This window comes from Danio rerio, chromosome 10 (genome assembly GCF_052040795.2).
Source record: "Danio rerio strain M-AB ecotype USA chromosome 10, GRCz13ab, whole genome shotgun sequence".
NCBI lineage: Eukaryota > Metazoa > Chordata > Actinopteri > Cypriniformes > Danionidae > Danio > Danio rerio.
Genome location: NC_141030.1, coordinates 37396523 through 37421278, shown reverse-complemented (window position 1 = coordinate 37421278; position 24756 = coordinate 37396523). Strand labels below are relative to the sequence as shown.

The following is a 24756-nucleotide window of genomic DNA, read 5'->3' as shown; positions in this document are numbered from 1 at the left end:
TACACTTCCGAATGTACATTGTGTTTTCTTTTTTTCTTATAATGCACATAGTTTTGAGGTAAGGGACGTTTTCATTTGCCATTCACTGACAGTCGGACAGACTCATCCAGTTCATCAAACTACGTCTTTTAAAACCAAAATCGAAAGCGTCCCCCTCATAAAAGCTGGTGTATCAGCGCGCTGCTACATTGAAAACATATGATCTGATTCGCGTCTTTTGATTGGTTCTCGGGATATATCGGCTTTTGTTGCCAAAGGCAAGTGGCGTTTAGCGGCTTTTGCCAACAAACTGTTATTTCTGAATGCGTTGACGCTAAGATTAAGATGATTTGAAGCAAATCTATTTGTTGGACATGTACTACGTGCCTAAAGCATTCACTCAATGTCATTATCGCATTTTTGGCGGACGTGGCGTTTAGCGGCTTTTGCATCTGAACTCTTCATATTTAAATAATATTTTCTCAAGACTCCAAACTACATAAATATATCTATTTTTTTTCTTCAACAATGATGTGTTACAATAGGAAAATGCACTGCCTATTTGTAAGCAACCCACTTCTAGTTTCATTGACATGATTTATGTTCAGCATCTCAACCAATGACATGCTCTGTCAGTTTTACATACAACTATTGTTGCTGTAAAATGGAGAAGCAAACCAGGCATGCAGTGCTGAAATGACACTTTTGCAGCAACAAATGCTTAAAGACAAAAACCTTCTGCTCACCTTTCCTGGGCTGAATCTGCTCAGCACCTGCAGAAGGTTGTGCAAGTTCACGATAGTCTCTTCTTGCAAGAACATAATCCACAAAGATGTTTGACAGTACTGCAAGGCAAGGCTGAAGACAAAAAACAAGCATACAGCTGCAGAAAATGTGATTAAGGCAAACTTGTGAATAAATATTCATATAAAAAGTGAAGAGTATTTTCTGTGTTTTGAGTGTTTTTTTTTTTTACCGTGGCAGTGCCGGAAGAATGCTCCAGTTTCCATCATAGTCTGACAGCTTGTGAAGAAGCACAACATCTGGTGAACTCTGCAATACAGCACAAAAAACATTTCAAACAAACACCACCCATTTAATGGAGTTCTGCACAACGTTATTCACTTCGACAGATGACACAAACTAAAGAAGGCAGCTCCCCAGTACTCGAAGACAGAATGAACACTGAAAGCTGCCAGTTACTGAAGCATTTCTGTGTTTTGCTATGCATCAGGGCTAATCCTATTTTAAGACATTGCATAAGCAGAAATTTGGCTAATTAAAGCCGCAATGTCCACATGATTGATGCAGTCTAATTTAAAATATATTTACATATTTAATATATGTTAATAAGTCTTGAGATATTAAATATTGAAAGTTTAATACTAAATATTTAGAACATTTCTGCATCAAAAGACATTAATTATAGGTTCAAGATCTGTAATTTCTCCCTGTGTTGGCGTGGGTTTTCTCCGGGTGCTCCGGTTTCCCCCACAGTCCAAAGACATACGATATAGGGGAATTGAATAAGCTAAATTGGCCGTTGTGTATGTGTGGGTGTGAATGCAAAAGTGCGTGGGTGTTTCCTGGTTGCAGACTGCGTAAAAGATATGCTGGATTAATTGGCGGTTTATTCCACTGTGCCAACCCCTGATAAATAAAGAGACTAACCTGAAAATAAAATAAATGAATGAATGAGTTGTACTTTATTAATGAATATTGCATGAAAACAGGATCGTTCTGTGCTGCTGGGATTATGACTAGGGGCTCATCAAAACTTCAGAGCTGACCTTTACTGAAAAAGGTCAAGAAATGCAAAAAAGAAAAAGAAAACAGGTAGCAGTTATCGAGTGCTGAGGGGTATTTGTATGCACAAAATGTGCTTAGAAGGCTGAAACAGTGGCTTATTTAGATGGAGAACACGATAGCAGAAAATCTGAGGTCATTCAGAATATGATGGAAAATTGAGCAGATGAAAGATCAAGATGACAGCGTTCATGTAAAAGTGGATAAGGAATTATTATAGACTGATTGACAGACGAAAATGAAAACAAGCCACATGACTCACAGTTCTATTTTGAAATCAGCTTTGTTCTACTAAAGGCGCATTTTAAAAAGTTTTTCAGACTACTTTGCATAATCTAGGCGATAGGTTGTTAACACCCTTAATAACTAAATCGGTAAATCCACATTATAATAGCACAGGCAGGATTTAAAGGAGGTAATGATTCCTTTACAAATACCATTTCTCATCACATATGCATGAAAGGTTAATCATGAAGTGTGTGTGTGTGTGTGTTTTCTTTCCTAACATCACCACAGGAATTGCAAAACGAATGTCTCTCATTTGCTGATAAAGTGAGGAAAAACTCATGTAAAATTACTTAAATTTTTTGCACATTGTACAGTATAGGGTATTGACAGATTATTGAATGAGAAATCAAGCATGTTGATATAACTTATATGCAGTGGTGTAAAGTAACAAATTGCAAATATTTAAATTACTGTAATTAAGTAGTTTTTCTCAGGAATTGTAATTCACTATGTAGTTTTAAAAATGTGTACTTTTACTTTCCCTTGAGTGCATTTTTAGTGCAGTATCTGTACTTTTGCTCCACTCTTTCCTTTAATCTGCAGTCACCACTTTTTTTTTTTTTTTTTTTGTCTATGGGGATTCGAAAAATCAATCCTGTGATTTCTGTCCAATCAAACCACCATAGAAGGTAAATTGCATCATAATGAACAACCTGAAGACATGGACGATTTATAATAGCAGCAAACTGTTTGGAAGCATCAAAAGTGTCCAAGAAGATGTCCAAATTCTTTACACACATTGACCCAGAGACTGTTTAGATGCATCTCACTGATGAGAAGATGATGGATGTTTACTGTATGATGACCGAAATGCCCTTAAACACCCAGCAGGCACAAGAAGTCAACATGACATCAGATTAACGTTGTACCCCAATGTTGCAGTTTGTTTGGAAATGAAAATCGAGTTGATATCAGAACCCAATGCCAGGTCTTTGTAAATATCCAACGTCCAACCTAAAATCAACCAAAAATCAACGTCTAATGATGTTACAGCTTGAGATTGTGTGGATGTTACCACTATGACGTCTATTAGATGTTGGATTTTGATTGCCATATCCTGACAAGTAAATGTCAGTATTTGACATCAAGTTTATTATGTTGGGTCGATGTTGGGTTTTGGTCACTTTCTAACGCAACCTAAAATCAACCAAATAGCAGCGTCATTTGATGTCATCATTGGACATCAAAATAACGTTCTTAGACACTGGCTTGATTCGAATTTTGGTCAACTGACATCAAAAGCTAAATCTAACCTAATATTAACGTCTTATGAAGTTGTGTGCCTGCTGGCCAATAACTAAATGCACTACAGAATGTTACGTTTACACACATCCACAAGTTACATGTAAATGCATTAAATTTTTATAGTGTAATACTCACTACTCATGAGTACTTTTTACTCATACTTTGAGAAATATTAATAAGAGATACTTTTACTCTACTTGCACTACATTTTTAGGCAAGTAATGGTACTTTCACTGAAGTATGATTTTTTTAGTACTTTTTTCACCACTGCTTATCAGCATCCACAGAAAGAGTTTCAAATAGACCAAATTTGATAACACTTTAAAATAACTACACTATGAATCATCTATTATGCATTAGCATATTGTGAAAACACAGTTACAATGTGCTTAACAATTGTACTTTCATACTTTGTTACTGATTAATTTTTCATGACTAAATTAAGTATCGCATTATTTACAAATCACTTTGATAGTTGTTTTTTTTAAAGATCATTGAGAATGAGTGAGTAAATGATTAATAAACTATTCAATTCAACATTTATATTATTATTAAGACATATATTAATAGCTAAAATGCATGTATATAAATGCTTTATTAAATCAGCTTCATTCTGTTTTGTAACCTAATCTAAAGTGAGGATTATTCATGCTTTATAAATCCCTTATAAATGATTATTAAAAGCTCTATCAAATGAATAATACATCGTGGCAATCTTATCTAAAAAGTAAAATGACTGTAAAGTTTAAACATTGCTAAATAACAGGAGTGTCAAAAAATATAACATTAAATTGAACAAAACAACAATATAATAATTTAGGAATATATTATGATAAACATTTTATTCAATGATGTTTAAAGTGTACAGTAATGTTCTTTAATATACAACTGCAAAGATTTATTTTTCAATAGATACAGTTTCCTTTGTGTGTCTTCAAGTGAACAAAAATGACAAAAAAAAAACTAGCTTATTTTCTTATAGAATATAACCGAGCCTTTAATTGTCATTTAAAAGTAATTTCGAAAGCATAAATAGTCCTCACTTTAGATTAGGTCCCAAAACTGGATAAAGTTAACAAAGCATTTATTACAATGTACAAATTAATTATTAATATATGCCTGAAAAATAATATATAAATGTAAATTTGAATTTACTCATGCATCCTGAATAATCTTTAAAATCAGCAACGTCTCTTAATTAACTGGTTTGTAAATGACGGAATAATTTAATTTAGTCATGAAAAAATAATTATGTATGATTATTTATTAAGTATGAAAGTACAATTATTGCGCACATTAGTATATGTGTTATTAAGTCAACAATACAGCATTTGTATCTGCAGTTATAAACTGCTGACTAACATTTACTAACGTAGAGTTAATGCTTAACAAATATGGAATTAACTATTTGCTAATGCCTAATAAATTATTCATAGTGTGTCATTACAAAGTGTTACCAACTATTAAAACACTGTTTTCAGAATTATATTTTGCATGAAATGAAATGCCAATAGACTTTCCCAACTTTTATATACAGATGACTTACAAATAGTTTTCTCTGCATATTATACAACAACAAATAGGTATTTAATATGAAATGTGGATAGTTCACCGCAAAAAAATTGTATTCTATCATAATTTGCACAGCCTCCACTTATCCCAAACATAAAACAGTTTCTTTCATTCTGTGGAACACAAGGAAATATTTTGAAGAATACTGGGGGAAAACTGACATTGATTTCAATAGTATTTTTTCCAACTATGATTGTCAGTGACTGCATTGTTCCAACATTCTTCAGAATATCTTGTTTTGTGTTCAACAGAAAAAAGAAATTCCTAAAAGTTCAGAACCACTCGAGTGTGATTGAATGGAGAGGAAATTTAAAAACACACAGAATACTCAGAAATGCAAGAATCTCCCTACTAAAGATTGGGGTTAATGACCGATATCCAAATGTAACAGTAACATGGTGGGCTGATTTTTAAAAACTTCCAGACAGCTGCACTTTTCAAGAAGTGACAAAAGCAGTGAGACTGGCCAACCTGAGTGCCAGTTATACTGCCAACAGTGAGACGCTGGATGATGATTAGGACAGAATCTGGAAAGGATGAAAACAGCGAGGTGGAAGAAAATTCATCCTTTCGAATCCATGCAATGAAAACTCCCCAGAAGAGCCAGTTCATGGCCAGTCATCGGCCCTCTTCGTCCCAACAAATGGTGGTTAATAAGCAAGGCCGATGTGTTGGTGCTTTGGAAACCTTCCCTTCGTGCCAAAGTCCTGTCCATCACCAGGAGGTCAAGATGCCGACTGAAGCGTTCACACCTTCAGCTCAACAACCCCAATCTTCCCATCTTTCCCAACACCCCTACTGTGAAAATGGTCTTCTAATGAGCCTGACTACTAAAAATATGCCTCTCATCTCTTAAAAATCAGCCAAAACTCATAGGGAAGTGTGTGCACTGATAAAACAGGTGTGCTAAGGAAAAGAGCTTGTCTGGAGCCTTATTACCTGGTTTGACTTACTGAAGAAAACTTCTGCTTCTGGCTACTTTAAAAAAAAAGAGACGGCAGAGCTGAGAACGATAATTAAAAAAAATCTGAATATAAAATATAAATCAGCAAGAGAATGAAGACAGTAAAGGCAAGAGCCTTAGAAGCAGATGGCGTGATGGGGAAAAAATGTCAGGCCCGGTAAAACCTCACCTGAGAAAATAAAAGGTTTCATCAAAAATCCTCACCTAAGGGGCTCAGCAACTTGCTCATGTTCTTTATGCACTTTTTGCAAAGCCTGCACAATTTTCTTGCTGGAAAACAAACAGATGCCAGGAGTCGTTGTTGTGGAAAACACAAATCGACTAATTACTGCATTTACAAAACAGACAGAAGTGAATCATCAGTTCTCTGCTATGCTTGCTTAATTGCACCTCATTTTGGGCAGTCATGTTTGACCAAATATATTATGAACAATAATAAAATATCTATCTATCTATCTATCTATCTATCTATCTATCTATCTATCTATCTATCTATCTATCTATCTATCTATCTATCTATCTATCTATCTATCTATCTATCTATCTATCTATCTATCTATCTATCTATCTATCTATCTATCTATCGTTATACAACAGTTCTGTCTGGTTCTTGAATCTGATTGGCCAGTATTCTGCAAATAACAGCACTCATCCAGCCTTTTAACCCTGCACCCTTGTGCATTACTCTGCCCACATACAGCAACAAGCAGAGGACACTCTACAGTTTGACAAATATTGCTGCTGTTGGACAATATAATGTACTTTTGAGGCTTTTTTAGCAAAGAATGTAGCTGTTTATATTGCATTTATGCCGTTTATTCATCAGGATAGTGCCTGTTTAAACATATTTATCATTTGCGCGAGCCATTAGCCTGTCTGAGCACACGGTTGATGTTGTTCATCCAAAACAGGGGTGGCCAACCCTGTTCCTGGAGAGCCACCTTCCTGCAGATTTCAGTTGCTACCCATATCAAACACACCTGAACCAATTATTTAGGACCTGAACACCACGTGATAATAACAGGCAGGTGTGTTTGATATGGGTTGTAACTAAAATCTGCTGGAAGGTGGCTCTCCAGAAACAGGGTTGGCCACCCTTGATCCAAAAGATTGTGACTAAGACTGCATAATAGGCCCTAAGAGAAAAACAGCATAATTTCTCGAGTCTCCTGTTTTCATTACTGCAGACTAGTTCAGTAAAGATTAAAGAAAGAAGAAAAGCTCACGTGTTTAGCACTTTTCCTTATCACAAACACAACAGTAATCTGGTAGTGTTGGTGCTGTTTTCGTTTTCATTCATTCATTCATTTTCTTGTCAGCTTAGGCCCTTTATTATCCGGGGTCGCCACAGCAGAATGAACCGCCAACTTATCCAGCAAGTTTTTACACAGCGGATGCCCTTCCAGCCGCAACCCATCCCTGGGAAACATCCACACACACATTTACACACACACACTCATACACTACGGACAATTTAGCCTATCCAATTCACCTTTACTACTGCATATCTTTCCATAGAAACTAAAGTGCACTACACCTCTCAATTGAATATTACAGTTATACAATAATGTGGTTTGCATAAAGTTTTATATTTTTATATTCAAGACAACATTAAACCACTGTACTTTTGTTTTTCATTTGGGACATAACTTATAAATATTGATACATTTTAACTTATATTGTTTGCGCATATATTATATTGTATTTATTGACTAACTAATGTGAAATTGAACGAGAAAGTTGTATTTTCATTAATTTATTCATTTTCTTTTCACTTAGTCCCTTTATTAATCAGGGGTCGCCACAGCGGAATGAACTCCCAACTTATCCAGCATATGTTTTATGCAGCAGATGCCCTTCCAGGTGCAACCAATCTCTAGAAAACATCCATACACTCTCATTCACAAGCATACACTAAGGACAATTTAGTTTATTCAATTCACCTATAGCGCATGTCTTTGGACTGTGGAGGAAACCGGAGCACCCGGAGGAAACCCACACCAACACGGGGAGAACATGCAAACTCCACACAGAAACAACAACTGACCCAGCCGAGGCTCGAACCAGCGACCTTCTTGCTATGAGGCGACAGCACTACCTACTGCGCCACTGCAGTTGTATTTTCAATAAGGTAAAGTTTAATTGTATTGTGATATTTCATACATGCAGTACTGTGCAAAATTCTTAAGCCACTAGTATTTTCACCAAAAAAAAAAAAACCTGAAGCATGTCAGTTTGAAATATCCATTTACATTTCCAAACATTATTCGTGCCATTAATTGTAATTTTAAAGTGAGACTTTTGTCTGCACAAGGAGTCGGCCAACAGCCAGTGCTTCACACAGAGATCTGATCTGATCATTATCCAGTCTGTCTGGAATGACATGAAGAAACAGAACAAACTGAGACAAACTAAATCCAGAAGAACTTTGGCAACATCTCTAACATTAGGGCACGACATATCATTTGAGCATTGATATCGCAATGTGTGCGTCCGCAATAGTCACATCACAGGACATGCAATGTTGAGTTGGGATTATATTTGACCAGAAACCGCCGGTAAAAACACGAGATTTGTGGAAACACTGCAGAATTGAATAATAATGCTTATCATTGGCAAAGTGTTTTAAGGCCTGTGGCTTTGTAAGCATTAGTAAAGTTTCATTCATTTTCCTTTGGATTAGTCTCAGATTTATTAGGTCACCACAGCGGAATGAACCGACAACTATTACAGCAAATGTTTTACACAGCAGATGCCCTTCCAGCCGCAACCCAGTACTGGGAAACTAATAAAGATTCATTTTATTGAATTGTTTATATGACAAAGACTATGCAATGTTGTTTTACATTTGATTATTCAGTTTCTGAAAGCCAAAAAGCACTGTTTATTTCACTTTAATATTTGCTCTACTATATTTATTTATGACTGTAGTTTGTTTCTTATATCTATATAATATCTTACATTAAAAAAAAATATATATATACAGTATATATATTTCAGTCCCTTCAAAATCAACCTAAATTAAATTTGGCTATTTAAGTCATCTGGGGAAATTGTGTTTATATCACAATATATAATTGCAGAGAAAAAATAGGCAACACTTTATTTTGATGGACCATTTGAGTATTAGTAAACTGTCTGCTTGATATCTGTTGATCATGCTCTTTTAACAGACATTTAACTGACTATAAGAAACCGTGCAAGTACATGTCAACTTGCACTTACTCTAACCCTAACCCCGACCAAAGAGTCTACTTATAATCTAATGTGAATTAGTTGCAATGTAACTTTAACTCAACAAATGGACCATCAAAATAAAGTGTGACCAAAAAAAATTGCAATGTCAAATTTTTCCAATATTGTGCAGCCCTATTTAAGATGCTTCAAAAAACCTACCTGCAAAGCTACAGTACTGTTCAAAGTAAGTTTTAGGCACTTGTGTAAAAATGCTGTAAAATGAGGATACTTGCAAATATATTGCATAAATACATTTTATTTATTAATTAACTTATATTAATTACATCAAATCAAAACCCGGTTTTGATTTTTCAGGTAGCTTAGTTTTTTAAAGCCTCTTAGAGATCTTGCCAAAGTTCTTTTTGTCTATCTATCTATCTATCTATCTATCTATCTATCTATCTATCTATCTATCTATCTATCTATCTATCTATCTATCTACCTACCTACCTACCTACCTACCTACCTACCTACCTACCTACCTACCTATCTATCTATCTATCTATCTATGTATCTATCTATCTATCTATCTATCTATCTATCTATCTATCTATCTATCTATCTTTCTATCTATCTATCTATCTATCTATCTATCTATCTATCTATCTATCTATCTATCTATTTTTACATTTAGTCATTTAGCAGACGCTTTATCTATCTATCTATCTATCTATCTATCTATCTATCTATCTATCTATCTATCTATCTATCTACTTTTACATTTAGTCATTTAGCAGACGCTTTATCTATCTATCTATCTATCTATCTATCTATCTATCTATCTATCTATCTATCTATCTATCTATCTATCTATTTTTACATTTAGCAGACGCTTTATCTATCTATCTATCTATCTATCTATCTATCTATCTATCTATCTATCTATCTATCTATCTATCTATCTATCTATCTATCTATCTATCTATCTATCTATTTTTACATTTAGTCATTTAGCAGACGCTCTATCTATCTATCTATCTATCTATCTATCTATCTATCTATCTATCTATCTATCTATCTATCTATCTATCCACCCATTTTTGTATAATTAGAATGTATTTAACAAGTGTACAATTCTGTATAGCAAATGTGTCTCTAAAACCAGGAATTCAGGATTGGGCACAAGAAGATGCAAACATATGCGCGATTCTGCTTGTGCTGGCAGACATACAAACAAACGCCACATAAATCTTATAACAGACACATGCTGTGTGTTTCCACCCATCAGTTTTAGTGATCACACAGGCGAAAAAATGCAGAATTGGATGCTACTGATTGAACTGATGAAACCGAGAGATTTATCACCACACGTATGCGTCACACAGACTGAAATGAACTCTGACATGCATCCACTTGCCTTTAACGGTATGTAATCAAAAATCGAACACAAATATCAGCACCTAAGTCGAAATCCAATGCACATTTCACATAAACTTAATGAAAAGGAGAAGTGTTTTTCCTAAGACAACAGTGCCATCTTGTGGTTAATCATGTAAATAACGTCTATACATTTTTAATTATACGTGCCTGGATCACCAAGAATCTGCTTTTTTTATATACAAATCAAGGAAATAAAATTCAAAACTAATTTTCAGGTATCTAAAAATGTGGAAGTGTGCTTTAAGTGACTTGGTATGATAGCAACATGGCATCTTTTCTGAACAAGAAGTATACTTCATCTTCTCGAGTTCATCTTATGGAGTTTACTTAAGTATTAATAAGTAAATATAATATATTTAGTAATAGACGTCACGATGGCATAGTGGGTAGCACAATCACCTCACAGTAAGAAGGTCGCTGGTTCGAGCCTTGGCTGGGCCAGTTGGCATTTCTGTGTGGAGTTTGCATTTTCTCCCCATGTTCGTGTGGGTTTCCTTAAGCTGCTCTCGTTTCCCCCACAGTCCAAAGACATAGGGTAAGGGTGAATTAAATAAGCTAAATTGTTCATAGTTTATGCATGTGATTGAGTGTGTATGGGTGTTTTTCATTGCTGGGTTGTGGCTGGAAGGGCATTCACTGCATGAAACATATGGATAAGTTGGTGGTTCATTTCACTGTGGTGACCCCTGAATAATAAAGAGACTAAGCCGAAAAGAAAATGAATAAATTAGTTATATATTTATGTATATACAGTATTTAGGAATACTTCATCTAATAAGTATACTAACAGCTATGTACTATTAGTAAACCTGTCACTTTACAACTTGAATACATCCTGGGACTAAATTGGCCCTCTTTTTACTATGTATACTTTTAAGTGTAACATTAGTCGGTGCAATAGCCTAGTGGTTAGCGGGCCGACATATGGTGCAGTAGCATGTCAGGGCGTCCCGAGTTCAAATCCCGGCTCGAGGACATTACCCAACCCCTAATCTCCCCTGGACCCTCCCCCCCAACCCCCTCTCTCTCTCCAACGTTGCTTCCTTTCTCATTACTGTCCTATCTAAAAAAGGGCAAAAATAAATATTATATAAAAAAGTTTCATATTAGTAAACTTGAAGTGCGCAAGTAGTCCACAATTAAGTTTTCTAATGTCTTATACTAAAGTATACTTAGATTTTTCCTGTTTGTTTTATTTTTCTCTAAGGTAGGCCTTACACACAATTATTTTTGCTGCTTATTCAAACTACATATTTAAAATCAGTTAAAACAACACCATTCTTGAAGTTTTTTTTCAACTTAATTGTTTTATTTTCAATCCACTTAAATTTGTAAAAACTATTAAGTTAACTTAATCGATTTGTGTTGGGACAACATGAAAGAATTGCGTAGAACCCAGCATTTTTTACTGTGTAGTTAAATTGGGGTATTTAAACAGCTTTAATAAAAATTAGACAAACATATTACCCACTCCATCCCAATATCCATCACTGTGAGTTATTTTGAGTTGAGACATGCTGTTTAGTCTCAGACTAACCTTAAGCCTCTGACACCATAATATTGTTTGAAAAAATATTTAATAGGCCACTCAATCAAAGGAATAAACACAACTACAAGTGCTCCGAATACACATTTAATCTTTTTAAGTACAGTATATATCAGTCAACATTTATAGGTCAAATGTAGGCTTGTCTGTACTCAAGTATACTTACTGTATATGTATGTATATGTATATGTATATGTATACTTAAAAAGTAGACTGAAAGACCTTTTTTTTGTGTGTTTAAAATAAATATACTAACAGCACATTTAAATAAACGTTCATAAGAGATGGTTGTTTGTGACAGTTTGAATTTAAAAAAAAGAAAATGTTCATGTTTCACTCACAATTATCAGATTTACAGACAAGGAATGGTCTGAATAAGAGAAAACATTCAGTGAGCTGCAGTTCCATGGGTTAAAATGTCTTATTTGTGCCAGAGGTAAGATGAGAAAGACCAGACTGGTACAACTGATAGAAATGCAATAGAAACTCAAATGAACCCTCCTTAAAACAAAGATCTGTAAAAGAGAATATCTGAAGATGTAAAAAGATGTGCTACAGCTGAAGAACAGCACAACAGTGGCACTCCTGATAGCTATAAACAAAAATCTAAGGCTATTTATTGCTAAAAAAAAAAAAGGCTACAAATCTACAAAAAGTCTATATATGAAGAGTTTAGATGCAAAAACCTCTAAATGCCACCTGAAATGTTCTACTAAAATGAGCATTTCTCTCAGCCTCCTGTTTATGTTCAGTTATTTCAATGAAAATAACTTATTTGTCACTATAAAATTAAGATTACACACCTACACACAGTTATCCTACACACAGGAGTCCGAGATAAATGGCTTTTAGAAGCTTTTGCATCTAAACTCTTCATATTTATATATTGTATTATAATAATATATTATATATTTTACATTTGTGATATGTGTGCGTGTGTATGATTAATGCTACAGTATTTTGTTTAAAGAATGTGCATATACATGCTATCAATCATTTTATCAGTATTCAGTTTTTCTGCATCTGTATTTGGAATACGTACACTTTATTGATCATGTACACATTGACATCACCTACATACTATATAACTGCAGGTTAACTATGTTTATATGTAATAACTTTAACTGTTAAAAGCTATTAGTTACTAGTTAATTAGTTATTAGTAACTAATAAAGTTATAGTAACTTATAAACTTCTGAATTTGATTGTGCTGCAATAATGTGCACCTTTTGTAAAGCTACTTTGAAACATTAATTATTGTGAGTTGGAGAAAATGAAAGTAAAGTAGGGGGGAAGAAGCTGGAGAAGATGTGCCTGGTCTATTGATTATTTTACTGCAACATTCAGATGGTAAGGTAGGGTAAGAGTTTGGCATAAACAACATGAAACACGCAGTAAAAGTACCTGGGTTACAGTCTGAGCCTGATGGAGAATTTCTTTTCTTCTTTGTTCGGCCCTCTGGGTGTGATATGAGTTTCTCTGACTCTGTATCACAAATACCACATCCCGCAGTTCTTCCATAAAGAGAAAGAGGAAAAAGCAAATTTATTATTATATATTCTCTATCATAAGTAAAATGTTCAGTTAGCTCAAATTAGGCATGTCCAGATCCAATCACATGATTAGAAATCGGGCCCAATCACACAGTTTCAGACTCGATCGGAAGCAGACGTTACCTCCCTATCAGGACAGAATAAATATGGACGTACACACACACATGAACACATGCACGCACACACACACACAGTTAAAGTCAGAATTATTAGTCCCCCTGAATTATTAGCCGTTTACTGTTTTTCCCCAATTTCTGTTTAACGGAGAGCAGATTTTTTTCAACACATTTCTAAACATAATGGTTTTTAAAAAAATAATCTCTAATAGCTGATTTATTTCATGTTTGCCTTGATGAGAGTAAATAATATTTGACTAGATATTTTGTAAGACACTTCTATACAGCTTAAAGTGACATTTAAAGGCTTAACTAGGATAATTATGTTAACTAGGCAGGTTAGGGTAATTAGGCAGGTTATTGTATAATGATGGTTTGTTCTGTAGACTATCTACAGACTATCTATAAATATATAGCTTAAAGGGGATAATAATTTTGACCTTAAAATGGTTTTAAAAAATTTAAAACTGTGTTTATTCTAGCCAAAATAAAACAAATAAGACTTTCACCAGAAGAAAAAAATATTATCAGACGTACAGTGAAAATGTCCTTGCTCTGGTAACAATCATTTGGGAAATATTTTAAAAAGAAAAACAATTCTAAGCGGGGCTAATAATTCTGACTTCAACTGTATATATATATATTTTTTACTATTTTTTAACACATCTACAGTTATGCATATATAGTTCCTAAAAACACATTACTGGCTTTGCACTTTTATTTATTTATTTCTTTTTAGTTTACATGCCTGCCAGTTATTTTAAGTTGAGGTGCTATTTGTTTTTATTTGCGTTTTTTTTAATTGTTATTCCAAAAATGAAGAATTTATACTATTTATTACTTGATTGTTCAAGCTACCTCACAGAAGTGCTCTACTTGTTAACAGTTGTTAAATGTTAAAATAAGGTGAATAAAATAAAAATAAGAAACATCCTGGATCTGTTGCTTCCCTCTTGTTTATTCTTTTTATGCATTATAGAAGTATCAAATCGGGTTTCGGTAACAGCAGATAGTCAAAATAAAATGACTCAGACTTGGACTTCAGGGCAAAAAAAACTGATCAGGACATCCCTATCTCAAATACATTCAAACTGGACATTTTGTAAGACTTTCTCTAAATCACAGGTGTCAAACTGTCAAGGCTGACTTAAAAGGCTGTTTCTCAATTTGCGTGCTTCAGCGGTTTTGCGTCCTCGTGTAACGTCATCATCAACTGACAAAGTTCCGTTTCAATACTCAAGACCACAAAAACGGAGGACACGTGAAAGTTCCTGAACGCGTTATTGATATCGCATTGATGTAGACTTGAGCACCAAACTCGCTCTAGGAGTCCCAGAAGTCATTGCGGCTGGAGGTGGAAAGTGCAGCATTTTACATAGATTTATTATAAAAGTTCAGAGATATAACTTAAATAACTCAGTAGTTTCCCTAAATGAAACGGTCAAAGTAAACATTACCATGAAAATCTTGATAAAGGAATAAACACATTAAGGGTGTTTATCGGCTGAAATTCGTATTTAAATCTGTTTGATTTATATTGTGCAACGTATATTTGTAAAGTATTTGTGCATAGTATATGTTCTGAAAAGGGGAAAACAATAAGTCATTTTATGAATGCTGTAATGTTTAAATATTTTCCATTAAAAACGCATCAAAGTCATGTGACCATCAGGAAGAACGCAGCATCTAATTTCTCACAGGACGCGTTTTCTGTGTCTCCGGAGTTTGTTATTCCTAGTACACCTGGCAAGACCGATCATCACAAGAACACAAGTCCATTCTCAGCGTTCTCAGAATTAAGAAACAGCCTCAGTTTCTGGAGGGCCACAGCTCTGCACAGTTTAGTTCCAACTCTAACTAAACACACCTGATGAAACTAATTAAGTCCTTTAGGCTTGCTTGAAACCCACAGGTTAGTGTGTTAGAGCAGGGTTGGAACTGGAGTTGGACTTTGACACCTCTGCTCTAAATGCATATAAAGGCATCTCACCATCGTTTTAAGTAGTTACCCAAGTAGTAATTACTGTAATAATGACAATAAAACCTACAATCGGTCAATGCAATGATATTTTTAGTACTATTAATACAGGTGTGCCATACAGTTTTGCATTTACGACACTTTTCACAGATTTACTGGCATACTTTAACATAAGTTCACTTCAAAACATCAGTCAAGTGTTCGAAGTTACTCCTTTTTGTGACCAGACCAAAATATTTATTATATCATATATATTAAGAAATATATATGAGCGGCAGCTTGGCTCAGTGGTTAGCACTGTCACCTCGCAGCAAGAAGGTGACTGGATTGAGTCCAAGTATTTCCTAGAACTAGGTTGCAGCTGCACTGTAAAAACGCCAACTTTCAAAAAGTCCTCTGAACAAAGATTAATAAGTTAACTGAATTTAAATATTTTCATTTGAAATGCTGACAAATAATAGTTAGTTTGTTCAACAAATATGGTGCTTCAATGTGAAAAACTTAAAATATTTCGTTGAACTAATACAAAATTCTTAGTTTTGCGTTGATGCGTGCCCTTCTTGTTGGCGCATGCGCCTTATAAGCTTCTGGCGCATGCGCAATTTACTTCCATAGCTCACTGCAGGGGGTACCTGTCACGTGCGCGCGACAAAACGAACCATCTTTCTTTCTGCGGAGCTACGTGTCAATCGTTTTCATAATCGATTGTATATAATTGTATACATGTTTTTGTGCGATGTGCTACCCATCTGACTGCCCGATCTATTTTACCAGTGTATTAATGATGTGAGAGACCGTGATAGAGCGGTTAAGAGTAGTGGTGGGCAAAGCGAGGCTTCGTGAAACACTGAAACAGTCGAAGCAAATGTGTCGAAGCTTCGAAACGTTTCGAAACCTCACTCTACAGTGACATATAGTGGTCATTTTTTATATATATTGCACTGAAACAGCTTCAGCAAAGAACGATTGAACAAATTGAGGGATTAAACCCCACTTTGTGAAAGTGAAATCGTTCAAGTAACATAGTACAGTGGTTAAGGTGTCAGACATCCATGCAGGAGTAGTAGGTTTCGAAGCCAGTCAACAGCAGTTGTTTTAAAATGCTTTAATACCAGTTGGTAATGCTTTGCTCTTGTATCGTTTTGTTTCAACATTGGTCTGATATCCGAATAAACAATTTGTGAATAAATATGTCTTGTGTTTGTCTTAAAACAGGGTTGTTGCTAGATCAAAAACGGTGGCCTGAAGTTATCAAGAATTATTTATATTATTCATTAAATTTCCCATTTATTGTATTTTATTAATGTCTACCCAAACCCTAAACCCAACCATACTGTAAAAATATTTATTATTGTTTTACAGTGTTACAAAAATGATGCTAAATTGATGGCGTAACTGTAGCTGTATCCTATTTAGGCTACACAAAACAGAAACATGATTAAAATACATAAAACCATGATTTCGAAGTCGGGATTCGAACCCAAAACATCATGCTAAGCATAGAATCAATAAGCAAACCCACAGTGCTCTAAGCCATTTGAGACAGAGATAATTTGGAGACCTTGGCAGTCAAGTTAGGATTCACCAGGTCTCGAAACGTTTCTAAGCTGATCGATGCTTTGAATCGCTTTAGTCACGTGACTAGGTGTTTCGAAACACTTTAGTCACGTGACTTGGGTGCTTCGGATCATGCTTCGGTGCAGTGATTCGAAACACTTGCGCTTCGGGATCTCGACACTGTGTCAAAACATCAGTTTCACGTCAGCCATCCCTAGTTAAGAGCAGGCCAACGACGTTTCTGCTAAATCATAGGTATGTATGTCTTTTTTTGTTGTCATCTAACGTTATATTATTTGATATGTTGGCTTTGATGTGCGCGTGTATCCTAATACGGAACTATTTGTTATAATTTAGCCGTGAGTTACTTGTTTCGTGCACTTGGTTTTGGCTATTTACATCAATAAAAGTTTAGAGTGAATGTATTTGAAACAAATAGCGATTTCAATCGAGTCATTTGCTTTAATAACTCACGATTAATACAATGAGTATCATATAACATACCAGATCAGGTATCCAAGTCAAATATAACATTATGTCCTGTTTATCTAGATTGCTGTCAGCATTGCGCACATCATAACCTTTTTTCCCTTCGAACCAGAGCCAGTGGAACAAACGGTGACGTGTTTAACTGTGTAATTTGTGTGAAAATCGTGTGATTTTCATGTAATTCATTGCTTGATTTGTTAGCTCGACTAAATGTCTATCATATTCAGACCAACTTGCTTTAACAGTCAGCTAGCTTTTATTTACATAAAAAAATATAAAGGGCTAAATACATATTTTTCTTTCTTTTTGCTCAAAAGGACTGAAATATTGACAATGACATAATTCAATGCAAGATTTCCTTGAGGAGGTGAGACTTGCTATCATCAGTGAAATTTGACGGTCATTCACCAGCAGATGCAAGAAACCTTTTCTCTTTGCCCAAAAGAAGTTGTTGAGATTTAGCCAGGAAGAAATTAGAGAGAGATAACCTGGACTTTAAGGAAGAGGTAAGTCACTATATTGCAATTGCTTTGGTTTCATTCAAGGTAGTAATGATAATGCTAAAAATAACAAACAACATTATTATTATAGGTAATTCAAAATACATCTGTATTTAGCATTTGAACATTTAAATATTTACATTTACATATATATATATATATATATATATATATATATATATATATATATATATATATATATATATTATGTGTAAAAATTAATATGTATGTTTTTTTTGTATATTGTAGATCTGCACAGAGTTTTCTCAGATCTGTAATGTAGATCTCCTGAGACAGTTAATCGAGTGACTTGATAAATATACAGCACCTCTCCTGAAACTCTACAGAAAAGAAGGGATTCAATGGGTCCAGAGATGGATACAACTTTAAACAAGATGGATGAGCAGGTACTCATTAAGATTTTTTTTTTCTTATACACCCGTCTGATGTTTTTAACATGTGCAACATATTTTGTCCTGTCAAGAATTTCATGCTCAGGTAATACAGTCTAATAAAGTGTAATTGCAACAATTTAATTGTCCAGCCCTTTTGCATTAATTTTAATTGTGTCAAGTTGTGTTTTGATTTTGAGATGGAAGTAAGATAAATAACAGATGTTTCACTTGTTTTGAGTGACCATTTCAAATGAATACATTCAAAGAGGAAAATAGAAAATAATAGCTGTAGTTTTTAACTCAAAGTAATTGTCACATGAAACTAAACATTTTTTTTTAAATTATTATTATAATTATTTTTAAAAATAAAGCCATGTGTTTTTTCAACAGCATGAATAAAATACTATGCTCATTTAAATGTACTAAGTACATTTTTACTTACAAAACAATAAGATTGTAAAACACCCTTTGTAAATGACTTTCCTTTAGGTCACTGATATTGTCACCGATCCAGAAAGAGCAGCTCTTGAGGGATTGCCAATTCCACGCTATAAATAATTTATTTAGTATTAGCGAATAGTTAATTTATTTTCTGTTAAGCATAACTCTACATGAAGTGCTCAATGATTGTATTTTTTTTAACTTTAATGATTCATTTGTATTACTAATTTAAGTATTGCATTATTTACAAACCAGTTATTTAAGAATAGTTGGTGTTTTTAAGATCATTCAGAATGCTTAAGTACACGATTAATAAACTATTCAAATTAACATTTAAATATCCTAATATTAAGGTATGTAATAATAGTTACTTTGTATGTTAGTATATGCTTTATGAGCTTAACTTCATCCAGTTGTGACCTAATCTAAAGTGAGGACTATTTATGCTTTATAAATCCCTTATGAATGACAATTAAAGGCTCAGTTATATTCTAAACAGGACAATAAACAACTTTCACAATTGAAACTGTATCAAATAAAAGTAAATCTTTGCAATTTTATGTAAAATAAAAGTTTAAAAAATTGCTAAATATTAAAAAGTTGTCAATATATTGTTCAATTATTATATATTATAGACTGTTCAAAGTGTTACTGTTTGTATGTACGAAAGTATTACATGTTTTTATTTTCTTTGCATAATAGTAATAACATTAATAAGTAGTAATTAATATTACACATCAATTAATTTTCCCATTACTTAATCTCCTATAAGGACAAGGACCCTGAAGACCACAGCACCAGAGATTAAAGGATTGGAATCTTCACTGTGGTGGAAGATGATAATGGCACTTCTGCATCCCTGCAATATGTGATGAACCTCGCTAAAATCTTGGAGGAGGCCATAGTACTTCAGGATATCACACATCTGCCTGCAGCCTTCGCTTACTTGTTCAGCCTCTTGTATAGACTGAATATGGAACACCCAAAAGAACTCAGATATACTTTTTAAGTGATTCAGCATGTTTTATGGAGGTTGGTGGCACATGATCTGCGAGAGTTCAGTTCATTCATTCATTCATTTTCTTTTCGGCTTAGTCCCTTTATTAATCTGGGGTCGCCACAGCGCAATGAACTTGTTTTACGCAGCGTATGCCCTTCCGGCTGCAACCCATCTCTGGAAAACATCCATACACACTCATTCACACATACACTACGGACAATTTTAGCCTACCCAATTCACCTGTGCCACACGTCTTTGGACTGTGGGGGAAACCGGAGAACCCAAAGGAAACCCACGTGAACGCAGGGAGAACATTCAAACTCCACACAGTAACGGCAACTGACCCGTGACCACTTCCTAATGTGCCACTGTTTCAATGTTTTGAGGTCTGTTTTTGGACTTTATGTACTTTGTTGACAAAAGTGCAGTACACTTTAAAGACTGTATGAATGGAGTGGCTTTTAGGGTTTACTCTGATTAGATGATTGCATATTCACCTGGTTTGAGTGTTTAGACACACTAATAGCTTGGTTTTAGTAAGGTTGCCAGTTATTTTATGTTGAGGCAGTGTACAATCTTTTCAAATCTGGAAACAGTCAGTACTAGTTGTGTACAAACTAGCCCAATGCTGAACACGGCTAATGTCAAATGCTGATTTTGTATGCAAATGTTTTGGATTGTGATTTGAACACAGTTAAAAATAAAAAAAAGTGAATTGACTATTCTTGTGTATTTAATTTGAATCCTAAAAATTAATAGTAAATGCATAATGAATCAGTTTGTTTTATTTTGTTCAGTAAACTAAAAAAATCTTGTTGGGTAAACAATCATTTTTGTTCAGTAAACAAAAGATCTTGTTGAATAAACGTGAAAATTTTTGTTCAGCAAACAAAAGATCTTGTTGAGTAAACATGATAATATTTGTTCAGCAAACAAAAATATCTTGTTGGGTGAACATGACATTTTTTGTTCAGCAAACAAAAATATCCTGTTGGTTGAACATGATATTTTTTGTTCAGCAAACAAAAATGTCTTGTTGGGTGAACATGACATTTTTTGTTCAGCAAACAAAAATATCCTGTTGGGTGAACATGACATTTTTTGTTCAGCAAACAAAAATATCCTGTTGGTTGAACATGACATTTTTTGTTCAGCAAACAAAAATGTCTTGTTGGGTGAACATGATACTTCTTGTTCAGAGAACTAAAGAATTCAACAAAATATTTTGAGTTCACTGGTCTTTAAACCCTGTTTGTTGAGTTAACTCAAAAAGCTATGTGTGATAGGTTGCCTAATTATTTTAAGTTTACTCAACTTTTTTTTTTTACAGTGTGGAAAGGCATACGCCACGTAAAACATATGATGGAATAGTTGTCGGTTCATTCCACTGTGTCAACCACTGATACAGTAAATAAGGGACTAGGCTAAAGGAAATTGAATGAATGTAAAATATGTGAAAATAATACTTTTCTTTAAAGATACAGGACTTTTTGTCTCTCAGTGGACACTTGTGAATTATAGTGTCATTAATACCATTAGCGCAATGCACACCAGAACATATTGTAATATATTTTTAAGCTCATATCTCCCATTTCTCATTGTAATTTTATCTAATTACACTTATTTTACATGTATTTCAACTACAAAGTAAACAATGCGCCACAGTGTGCAACTCACCAATATGTCGGCCATACATTTCTGCGCCACTTCTTGGAGGTTTCTGCGAGAGTTAAAAAATAAAGTGGTTACTGTAAACTTTTATGCAAATGAGCCATTAAAAATGTACATTATCTTTTAAAATGACACTTAGCACTTGCTTTTTGGAAAAGAAAAAACACTAATAATGTCATCAGCCTAAAATAGAAAGAAGACACTGTCCTTGTTTATCAGAGAGGACAGAATAAGCATTTAAAGGTTAAACAGTTAATGCGAGTTTCCTTTCAACATGTTCAACATGAATTATTGTCAGCTATATACAAGATGACTTTAGTGCATTAAATGCGGGAGCGTTTAATATGGACTCTAAATCAGACGTCTGCCAGGGCTGTAGCTATGAGATATGAGTTTGCTGTGCTCTGCTGGACAAGGTGGCCTTGAGTTTGAGCCAAGAAGTGAAGCTCAGAAATCCTCATAATAACACCCACACATACCTTTACCTTACTGATAAGCATTTAATTTAAAAGCCCATTCACACCTGGAACAATATTTTTTAAAGAGTCTGTATTAGCATACACAACAATAAACAATATTCATCTATTTATTCAGTGTGCTGCAGTTTGGTCATTTTAAATAATTTCACTCAGCTTAAATTATTGGCAGTGAATTGTACACTTGAGGGAAAGACCTTATTAAACTAATTCCAGAAATATTTAGTTTTTTATTTTCATTATCAGTATATTTGTACACTATCGTTTTTTTATTGTCTGAATTATTTTCTTAATATTTTTAAGTACATTTATATCATTGTAGTTATTGTATTTGGTGTGAACAGCCCTTAATTTACCATTATGGAAGGGAGTCTCTGTGCATTTGCAGGTGATTACCAAAACTTCCGGGAGACTTTGGATGTCTGTTGAATGACCTCCCGCCCTACTCATAATTCTCTCTTCATACAGCCCTAAGCATATGACATATCCATAAAACACTGTGATATAACTGGGCTCGGATCGGTTTTTTCACACTACAATCGATCCGCTCCAGAGTTTGTTTCAATCGAGCCGAGACCACCTCATTCAAGCGATCCCAGAGCGGTTGTTTTGGCGCGGATCCGAGTACGATTGGTGGTTTCTAGGGTTGGGCATCTACGCTATAATGCCGATCCGATACGCATCTCGATACAAAGAATACAATCCGATATATTAGCGATACATTTGTGACATATTGCGATGCAACACGATACGATTCACACCCATATCACGATACAATGCGATAATTCAGCACTAACTTATTAGATCAAGTTTATGAGATGATGTAAGAAAGGATGCTGTGCCATTGAATGAGTTTGATTATTTATTAACAAAGCAAAACCAAGACTTTTTTTACAAACTGGCTTTTCTCTCAGAGCCAGAGTGTCAGTTTACAGTAGAGGGCCATTTTAGAACCTATAGCACATAATATTTAAGGATTTTCAAGATAAACAGAATGTATATGTGCAATATATATTAAAAATACATATATTTGCACTCTTTCAACATAAAGGTTTACCATTGCACAACAAGAATTGTGATTTAACCTTTCAACTATGAAAACAAGTTTTACAAAGATATATTGTGCCACTGAATATTCAAAACTTAAGGTCGTGAACTAGCAGTGTTATGCTGCTTTGAAACATCACTGTCACTGTAAACAACAGGCTAATAAAAATATAAATAAATAAAAATTAACAGGAGGAGGTGTTTAAAAACTTCGTTCTCCGTGACACTAGGCTGAAAATCTTTGCAGATGAACAATGCAATAGCATTCGTTATTGCCGTAGAGCGCACAAAACTGTTGCGCATGGAAAAAACTTGCAATGCTTTTCTCACCACTTTTGGAGCTGGTAGCTACAGTTGAAGCAGAGCAGGAAGCCGGGGATGCAGGAACACTAGAAGATGCTTCCACAACAATACCGAGGCGCCGCTTCAAGTGAGATATCAGATTAGTCGTACTGCCCGTGTATTTTACAGATGCGCGGCACATTTTGCAAATTGCATCTGTCCTAAAAAGTCGTCCATCTTTTTTGCAAAATCCATAATGTTGCCATACTTAGATTTAAAACTCAGTGGGAAATAAAATGTTTGTTTTGCTTCTCGCGCTTTCTGAGGGCGCTCCACTAGCTTCATCCGCACACCTGATACACTGAGTTGTAGTGTAAGTGTACACATCCGCAAGTCCGTTGCTAAGGCATACTTTATGTAGGTCGAATAAATAATGCGCCAAAAACAGATTGACAACACTTGCTAATAAATAAAAAATACATTCTATATTAAAAATATGAGTTGTATCTTGGAAAAACCGATGCATCTCGCAAAAACCAATGCATTTCTATTTGCTTCCAAAATTTCATTCATCCTCTGCTGCTCTACAGATGCACTCGCATCGTGCACGCGCATGACCGCGTATCGATACATATCGGTTAATCTTCCCATCCCTAGTGGTTTCACATATGCCAAATGAACCGCGCTAACTGGGCAAACGAGACAGGTTCTGAAACAAAAGTGTAGGTGTGAAAGCACCCAGCTCGAGGTCCTTTGCCGATCCTTCCCCTCTCTCCGCTCCCAATGTTTTCCTGTCTGAAATCTCTACTGTCCTATATCATAATAAAGGTAAAAACCCCTAGAACAAAACTATTAAAATAAATAAATAAATAAAATAATCACACTAGCAAAATTTTGGTGAACTTGCTCCAATTTCTAACTTCAGAATCTGCTTGTACTGACAAGATGTATAAATCTTATTATGACCCTATTATGACCGCGTATTAACATGTCTCTGTAGTAACGCTTAAATTCATATCAACAAGACAGGACGTGCGCAAAGCAACAGGGATTGAAAGATCTGTTAAGCTCTCTATGATCATCAATCATCATCAAATGTCAACAAGAATAATTTTACAAGTTTAAAACGTTTTTAAAACAGTGCTTGTTTGTAATGAATTACAGCAATTTTACCGTCTTCACTGCCACTGCAGCATGTTAGTACAATTATAAAAGACTCTTCAATCCCGGTAGG

General features: G+C 34.6%; 1 protein-coding gene and 1 long non-coding RNA gene across 11 annotated transcripts in view; one reads left to right on the top strand and one right to left on the bottom strand.

The window, feature by feature from the left end:
* The window catches only part of b3glctb (beta 3-glucosyltransferase b), a 151744-nt gene that overhangs the window by 93856 nt on the left and 33132 nt on the right, over nucleotides 1-24756 (bottom strand). For 7 of the 10 annotated variants that reach the window (XM_087269623.1, XM_087269617.1, XM_087269618.1 and 4 more), the window contains 4 exon segments: nucleotides 21724-21766; nucleotides 13422-13531; nucleotides 956-1032; nucleotides 726-837 (listed from right to left, as the gene is read on the bottom strand). Coding sequence is in view for 6 of the 10 variants with exons in the window: in XM_087269616.1 (XP_087125742.1) it covers nucleotides 726-837; nucleotides 956-1032; nucleotides 13422-13531; nucleotides 21724-21766 (342 nt within the window). In the remaining 4 variants the exon portion in view is untranslated. 10 annotated transcript variants of the gene reach the window in all.
* On the top strand, nucleotides 17377-18617 carry LOC147842140 (uncharacterized). Its single transcript, XR_015501358.1, has 3 exons — nucleotides 17377-17476; nucleotides 18028-18216; nucleotides 18460-18617. It is a non-coding gene; the product is annotated as an uncharacterized LOC147842140 (long non-coding RNA).